Source organism: Triplophysa rosa, linkage group LG9, assembly GCF_024868665.1.
Source record: "Triplophysa rosa linkage group LG9, Trosa_1v2, whole genome shotgun sequence".
In the NCBI taxonomy this organism is placed as follows: Eukaryota; Metazoa; Chordata; class Actinopteri; order Cypriniformes; family Nemacheilidae; genus Triplophysa; species Triplophysa rosa.
Window position 1 is genome coordinate 2130360 of NC_079898.1, and position 9091 is coordinate 2139450.

At 38.4% G+C, this 9091-nt stretch overlaps 1 protein-coding gene across 1 annotated transcript; it reads left to right on the top strand.

Annotated features, from left to right (window-relative positions):
• Positions 1–1456: 1456 nt before the first annotated feature.
• On the top strand, positions 1457–7533 carry LOC130559575 (endonuclease domain-containing 1 protein-like). Its single transcript, XM_057342736.1, has 2 exons — positions 1457–1819; positions 2015–7533. Exons 1-2 carry the CDS (start codon positions 1493–1495, stop codon positions 2717–2719), a joined length of 1032 nt encoding a protein of 343 aa, XP_057198719.1. The 5' UTR covers positions 1457–1492; the 3' UTR covers positions 2720–7533.
• Positions 7534–9091: the final 1558 nt, after the last annotated feature.

Genomic DNA, 9091 nt, shown 5'->3' on the forward strand with positions numbered 1-9091 from the left:
CATATGAATGTTATCACAAGAAATCTGTGCTTTCAGCCGAAGCTCGTTCACACAGATATAACAAAAACCCAACAAAAACATGAATCACATAAAACCAACATTCAACTAGATGACGATTCACATCATCATCAACCAGACAAATAAATCTGATCACTTTCTCTTTTGAGTGTCCTTCATTTTCCAGCCCAAAGAGAGATCACAGTATATTAGATGAAGGGTGAAGAGCTCAACTAAAGTAAACACTGATCACATTAATGGAGACTTTAATAACAATGAAACATCAAGTCATTCATGTTCTGCAGCATGTTGATTTGTGAAAGTCCCTGTGAAGCAGAAGTGGTGATTGTCTTCAGTTTTCTGACATATTTCACAATGAAACTTCATATTGAATGAGGAAGAATAGTGGGTGTGGCTCATGTTTTCTACTGTGATTGATTGATGAATAAAAACAGCATGTTCTGCTCAAGCCGTCAAACTCACTTCATCAGAGAAAGATCACCACTAGAGGACAGAAGTGCATTTTCAGATTTCATGATCATTACTTTTGTTTAAAAGAAAACATCGTTTTTTCAGTAACATGGAGAAATGTCAGTTTGGTGTAAATGTATGGTGTTTTATGGAGTTTTACTATTTTAATGAAAAAATGTGAAAATACTGTTACGTTACACTGCATTTTACCTGTACAAATACATTTATTGTTTACAGTGTACAGATAACATCTAATTAATATTTACATTTATCACAAAGAACTGTGAAGTCTACATGGTGTAAATAGAATATATAACACAACTAGTACATGTAGCCGCTGCTAAATTCAACTGGGAAAATAAAGACTATATTTGGTGTCAATGTGTGTTTTTTAAATATTTTTTACAGTTATGATAAAAATGTGATATGGCTGTGAAATTCTAATGGATCTTTCAGTAAAAATACACTTTATCCAACTCTGACAAAAAAATAAACATGAACATTTTTTAAAGGACGTGTCAGGTTAACAATACACAACAATGACTTTAATTTAAAGGAAATAGAGTGTTTTCTCCAGTAACACATTTAATCAGTTAAAGAACAGGTGACATGTACATTAGGTGTCAATGTATGCTTTTTTATGGAATTTCACAGTTCTGATTAAAATGAGATGTTACTGTTCAATTCTACTGTTTTTTCTCTGTAAAAATACATTTAGTTTTTACAGTGTGGGTGATACGTCATATGAGTCTTTTGCATATCCTGTTAGATGGGTGATATGTCATATGAGTCTTTTGCATATAAAGACTCATATGACATATCACCCATCTAACAGTGTATACAAAAGACTAATAATATAACATATCACCCATCTAACAGGATATGCAAAAGACTAATACTTATCACCCATCTAACAAGGACGTGTTGAATCAATATTTAAAACAGGCTGTTGAGAGTTGGTCACATTATCTGCTGTGTAACTGTGTATTTAAGCTGATGTGCCACAGTCTGTCATCACTGTCGTATGAAACATTTCAACTGGAACATGTTTCTATTTTTCCTGCTCACCTGTACTGCGCTGAGAGCTTTTAATGCTCAGGCAAAAGTGGTGACGGTGTTTGATGAGTGTAAAGAAAGGTTCTACAACAACATGGAACCGAAAGGAATGGATCAGAATGCTGTGAAAATTTGCCAGAAGATGGAAAATAAACCTGATGTATTTTTTGCTACTCTCTATTCGACTCATCACAAAATTCCCCTGTACAGTGCCTATACATTTGATCCTCAATGCTCACAAAAAGATGGAACAGCCAAGAGATGCAACCAATGGCACATCGAGCCACAGTTAACAGTAGGTTTTACTATTTAACAAAATATATCAAATGTTTTGATAAGAAATTGTAGTGTTCAATTATTTACATTTTAAGTTGTGTTGTTATTGCAAATACATATGCAAAACATTGTTAATGAATATTGATTGAATTAAACTTGTGCATATTAACCGCGTATGTGCAACAACTGTGGTAAAGTTATATTTCTTTTGTAGATTTCTGAACCAAACAATAATCACATGGTCCGTGAGAGCAAAGCTGAAAAGTTTGTCAACAAATATAAAGGAAGTCAAGCCCTCAGCGCTGACTATGAACACACGGGATACGATCGTGGACACCTGAACCCCAATGGTCTCCAATGTGGCGATGCCCGTCTGGCGACATTTACTCTGACCAACGCTGCGCCGATGGATGCTTGCTTCAACCGCATTCAATGGAGGATCTGGGAGGGTTATTTGCAAAGTTTTTTAAAGACAAAAAGTTATAAAGATGCGACGGCTTACATCATCACAGGTACTGTACCCGGTAAAGAGAAAATACCACAAGAGGACGACTGTGACAAGAGCCGGGAGTCTGGACGGGTCACAGTTCCCTCTCACATCTGGACAGCTGTCTGTTATAAACATCAAGATAACACAAAGTCTTTTTCCTTTGGCTATTTAGGAGAAAACAAGCCAGAATTCAACATACAGATCATGAGCGTTTCAGACATGAATCAGCAGCTCAGTGACCTGTATAGCAAATCCTCGAAAACTTCTGTTAATATCTTTGATGGTAACTGTTTTAATGACAACCCGTCATCTAAAGCGGCTGAACAAAGTTTTGTTGATCTAATTAAATTGCCAGAGTACCGAATCACTCGTAAAAGGGCCCGTAGTGACAGTGACACCTCGTCTGTAAAGAAACCTAAAAGCGGTTGATACAGTACACACATTGTTTTAAGACAAGAGATGAGAAGTCAGATCATCTTCCCAGCAAACAAAAGACGTCCAAAAGTCATCTCTTCTACGACGTTGGAGAGACGTACCCTAAGGAGCCAGAATGAAAGTTTTTATGACGTCTTCTGAACGTCTGTTATTGAAGCAAGCACTGCAGCATAAAGTTTTTTGTTGTCACCATTGTTGAGATTCAAACACTGATTCTTCATGTCTGTGTGACTCTAAAATCTCCCCTGGCATAAGTTTGTATTTACATGCATTTCTCAACATCAAAATAACACCACATTATAGTGTTCTTTCTAGATAAGCACACAATCCATATGGGATATGTGACACAAGCTACAAGATGCTGATCTGATTCTTACTAGCATTGGGGAATCAAACATACTTTAAATGCACACAGTTACAGAGCGCCAAAAGAAATTCAACATTTAAACGTCTAGAGTCAAGAGCACAACTCAAGGAAACACGGATCACCATGATGGTGAGTTTCAACTAAATTAAAACAAATATTAAGTGTTAACCCGCCCATGGGCCCTGTGCATGTTAAGGGTAAAGTATTTTGTATTTGAAATACATGCCCACCCCTGATTGTACTCTGCTTGTATCATGACTAATGAAGATGCTCTTCTGACAAATAAAGCATCTTAAAATGCCCTTTGTTTTTTTATTGAATCTCAAACCTAAATCAGATTATTCTCATCCAGGTGGAAAAACAAACAATAATGAACCAGAACTTTCTAGTGTTAAATGTGGAATTATTCATCCAGTTAACTAAACAGTTCCCCCAGGGCAGTGGTCACCAACCCTGCTCCTGGAGATCGACCGTCCTGCAGACTGCAGCTCCAACCCTGCTTCAGCACACCTGTCTGTCATGATCAAGCACACCTGAACACCTTGATTAGATAGTTCAGGTGTGTTTGATTGGGGTTGGAGCTGAAATCTTCAGGACGGTCGATCTCCACACTGTCAGAAAAAATGTGTCAGATTTGTACCTTTAGGGGTACAATGGTTGTCACTGGGGCAGTACCCTCAAAGGGACACATATTGTACCTTTCCACATGGATACCCAGACAGCAAGCAATCATTGAATCAATGTCAACAAATAGCTGATTGGTCAATGTTAATTGCATTGAATCAATATCACTTTTGCACCTGCAATTAATGTTGAAACAAATCACCATTATTGTGATCAGTGTTTGATTTAGTTGAGCTCTTGACTCTTGAGTTTAATGTGAAGTTTTCTTTACTGTCTAACACATATGTTGTGGCAAAGAAAACTAAAATCCAGTGAGATCAGAAAATAACTGTTATTTCATCACAATGAGTGTGATATGTTATTAATATGTGAACGTGCAGTTATGATACAGCTTAAACAGAATAAAGCAGCGTTATGGACGACTAACAGGATAACTTTTTTCACAAAAATGTTATAGTTCTGAATCAGTTCCACATGAAGAATCGGTGTATGAATCTCAACAATGGTGACAATACATTGATAAAAAAGGGTCGTAATGTAAAATACATGTTTATGTTATTGTAAAACGGTTTATAAGAGTTAAAGGGTCAGTGTTGTTTGGAGTCATTTCTTTTTGTTAGGGAGAGTGTGACACCCTGTTTGTGTAGTCACAGAAATGGTAGTAATTATTTGTTTTTTATGTCATGGACTTGATTATCTGAGTATTTGTAATATTGTTTAAACGAGTGTTATTATGTCTAATGGTGATGTGTAGTACTGTCCGGGGACAGTAGGGGGAGATGCTGCGTTGACTGTGGGGTTTAGGATGAGTCGCGAAGAAGAGAGCATTATGCGCGCGACGCCACGATATAAAGCACAACGGTGTCTCTCTTTGTTTACGTTCAAACAGGAAATGTATTCACTGAAGCACTGCCAGTCACACGGTGGTTGTGTTACACATGCATAAATCACATACCTTGACTAATGCAACCCAAAATGAGCAAGAGACTAAACTCAAATCTGGCATTAGCACAGACTGGTAACACAGCACATGTTCCAGGTTACATGTAGCATCCCACAGCCTAAGCACATGTGTGGTGGCATTTTATTTTAGAGGTTTAAAAAATAGTTTTAAACGAGGTAATTATTACTTACACATATTCTTACACTTAAGAATAAGACTGATGCATAACGGTTCAAGACTAGGTCTTAGCTCCTAAATTATTTACGAGAGCTGAAGAGGTCTCCTAGCCTAGTTAAGCGTAAAAAGATGCCAGCACAGAGGCAGATACCGTGGACTTTACAAACAAAGAAACAATGTGTTGGAATGATATGATAGTGTCTCTTTTATTAAAAACCCTTTTGACGCGTCTGCAGCAAGCACGTATTTTGACATGACGCGCCACACACATGACGGGCTAAATACATGTTTTGCCGAGCTTCGCATTACTGCTTCCCCTGAGAGGAGTCACGGATCGCCACTGCTACGCTTGTGTTTACACCAGACATCTCTCCTTCACAACCAACGATTTTTGAAGTGCAGGTTAGTTAGACAGTTTAGTTAATTGTTGAAGGCACATGTGAATTCTGGGTGGATTTGTGCATGCCCTAGACTCGTGGTGTGAGCGGTATCGGAGCGGAACCGGAGCGAGACAGAGTGACCGCTCCGGCCTTTGGATGAAAACCCGCTCCGTTCCCCGCTCGCTCTCCACTCACATGCTCTGACTCCAACCCTAATCAAACATATCAGACACTCTGATAAAGCTCATCAACATCGTCAAGATCACTGGAAAAACTGACAGCAAGCAACCATTGAATCTATGTTAAAATGTGGTGATTTGTCAATGCTAATGGAGTTTAATCAATATCACTTTTGGACCCGCAATTAATGTTGCAAAATGTGTGTATTTCATCAAACCACCATTACTGTAATCAGTGTTTGCTTTATTTATAAAAATATTATACTAATTCAGATAAACCACAATGCATGCTGGGAGTAATTAATGAATTTTGTACTATGATGTTTCCCAGCATGCATTGCAGCATGAAGCTTTCTTTTGTTGATTGTCACCATTGTTGAGATTCATACACTGACCCTGCGTTCCAACTGGGATATATCGCACTCCTTCGGAGTGGTAACAATCATGGCCACAATACTGAAGTTTCGTTCCAAACTGAAGTGCTCATAACTGGCGACTTCAAAGGGCCCTTCAGAATGAAGGATTTCGAAGGGTACGACTGATGGTCACTTCGGGCTCCCGTGATTCTTTGCGCAGATTCTTTGCGTGGTGACGCCGCCTCCTTATTGGCGTGGGGCGAAGACGCAGAAGGGCACTTCAAGAAACAGTTGTTTGGTCAGATTTTTTTAACCTTGTTGCATTGTAACTGTTGTCAATTGACAGCAAATATTTTTATTACAGTATAGGCTACAGTTACCAGCTAACAGTTACACTGTAACAAAAATATATGGCTGGCAATTAACAACAGGGGATCATAATATGCATCAAATAAAAATGTCAACTATATTAAGTTAAATTAAGTTATCATTCATCCTTTGTGTAATTTGTCCGCTTTGGGTGGAGATGGCCGGTGGATTGGGCGGCAGCAAGGACAGGTATTTTTCCAGTGAAGCGACAGGACACCGCAGATTCTCTGGCTGCACAAACATAAATCCCCGATTTAGAGACTTTCTTTATTTCTTTCGCCGGCTTCTTTGTGGTTTTTTGTGCATTCGTTGAAAGACGGCGTTGCATACTTCTGCCCGTTTTCGTCATGGCAGATGATAAATGATTCGGGCTTCAGTTGACGGTTACCTTCTTTAGCTCTGCGTTCCATATGCAGCTGCACGTCAATCCAGACTTTATTGACGAGACCCTCTGGTGTATTTGGATTTAGTTCCGGAGAGTGGGTGATTTTCTCAAAGTCTGCCTCCGTTAACGTGGGATGGTGGGATGATTTGTGACGTCCTTCTCTCCGAAGTTTTTTCACTACGCTAACGAAAACGTTGTTGCTCGTGATAAACCCAGGATCTTTTATAAAACACCAGGATCGGCTGATCGGTGGATCATTGATGTGACGGTTAATCCCTGCACGTAGGCCAACATAGCTGCTAAAACTGTAAGGTTCACCCTTTCCGTTTTTCACAGTGGCATAAAACTGACGGAGAGCTTGGTTTAGGTGAGTTTGGGTTATTGTTTTAAAGTCAATAACCAGTTCTTTTTCGGCACACCAGGACTGAAAACAACGAACAGACCACATCGTCTGTTTATGAGTATTCACCTCATTTCTAGACTTTTCAATGTCTTCAATTTCTTTTTCATTAATTTTAGCGTGTCGCAGCAGCTGTAAGCATTGTAGGCCTTACCAGCTTTTGATGATTTCACTTCATTAATGAGTGTGTGTGTGTGTGTGTGTATATATATATATATATATATATATCGCTTTATTGCTCCTTGAACTCTCTGTAAGTCACTTTGGATAAAAGCGTCTGCTAAATCTAAATGTAAATATATAGATATATCTCGTGGCATTCCCAGACACCAGACAACACAAGTTCAGAGAACTGTGGAGTGTTTGTGTTGATAGCAAGTCAGTGTTGTAAACAACGTCACCTGAAAAGGTTAAACTAAATATTCCTACTTGTCAAATATGTTTGCATGTGGTGTTCTGTTGCTTGGTATTAATCAATACAAAAACAAACATTGCATTTTTCAATGACAAAAGCAATAAGCAAATTAGCGTACTACCATCTCAGAAACATAGCCAGAATCAGATGTTTTGTCTCAAAAGCAAGATTTAGAGAAACTAGTTAATGCTTTCATCACCAGCAGGGTGGATTACTGTAATGGACTCCTTACAGGTCTTCCCAAGAAGACCACCAGACAGCTGCAGCTCATACAGAACACTGCTGCCAGGATTCTGACCAGAACCAAACAATCTGAGCATGTCACTCCAATCCTCCTTACACTTACCAGTTACTTTCAGAATCAACTTCAAAGCATTATTAATTGTCTATAAATCACTCAATGGTCTAGGACCTAAATACATTTCAGATATGCTTATTAAATATCAACCAAACAGACTCATCAGGATCAAGTCAGTTAGGGTTCACTCAAAGGTGAGTCAGCGTTTAGCCATTACGCCACCGTAGCTGGAATCTGCATCCAGAAGACATCAGAGGAGCCTTTTAAATCCAGATGAAAAACACTTGTTTAGCTGTGCACTTACAACCTGAGCACTGTGCTGGTTTACATCAACTGCACTTCTATTTCTAATTTATCTCTCTTTTGTTCTTATTCTTTTTATATATACACTCATATTTTTAATCAAATTGATTGATGTTTTATTGTTTCTTAAAATCTAAAGTTTTATTTGTGATCTTAATTTGCATTTTAAAGATACGTCGTATTTCTCTTTGTCAATAATTGTATGTAAAGCACTTTGAATTGCCCTTGTGCATGTGTATGAATTGCCTTGCCTAAGACGCACTTACTCTAATAACGAATTGGGGTACTTCGCGCGTGTGCACGCTGTGTTCAAGACAACTCGGATGTCGGGAAGTCCCGACCTCAAACCCATAAGTAAACGTTTTTACAGCACGAAATGACATGAATAAAGTCTCTTCTGTAAGTTTTATTAATACATTAAAATCATATCGTTTTGGCCATCTTTAATATGCCTTGACGCCGCGTGATTGACAGGAATGCATTGAGATCGGACATAATATTCGAGGTCTGAGTTTACACATTCATGACATAAAAACATGTGAAAACATCACCACGTAAAGTAAACAGGACACACATGCGCAGTAACAAATGTTTGACCACAACACGTTAAGGTGCATGTGCGCTAAAGCATGCATGAAGTCTGCATGCATGACGTCAACATGCATGACGTCACCGCGCTACAGGCTGCAGTGAGGAATATCTCGTTTTATAATGAATGGTAACCTCTGCTATGGAAGGGCACCTCGAAAATTTCTCTAACACATACACTACTCTTCTAAACAATGGTATTCACAAAAATGACAAATAGTTCAAACTCTTCTAAATATCCAAGATAACTGAACATTAAACACTTCTTTAACTTTACTGAAAAACAGATCAAATTGACTCTCAGATGCAGTCAGATGCAGAGCATGCTGGGAATTGTGTTGAATTTAAATTAAGTTGAACAAGGAGCACATCATTTATTGTTTGTTTTAGTTAAAACTCCAAGTTATTTTCATATGTTGATTCTTGACCTTCAATTTATAAGCAATCGGTTAGACAACAAACACCTGAACGCATTGGCTTTTAGTTTTCTTGGCTTCAACAAATGTTTTTTACTAACTTTTAGACCCTTTCTGAGCCTAAGTCCGAAGGCTTTCTCTCTCTGTCTCTCTCTGTCTGTCAGAT

Bases quoted from the DNA above. Each gene is read 5' to 3' on its own strand.
- LOC130559575 (XM_057342736.1), top strand. From the start codon at position 1,493: ATGAAACATTTCAACTGGAACATGTTTCTATTTTTCCTGCTCACCTGT. The intron at 1,820-2,014 runs GTAGGTTTTACT...TTTCTTTTGTAG, and splicing joins ACATCGAGCCACAGTTAACA to ATTTCTGAACCAAACAATAA.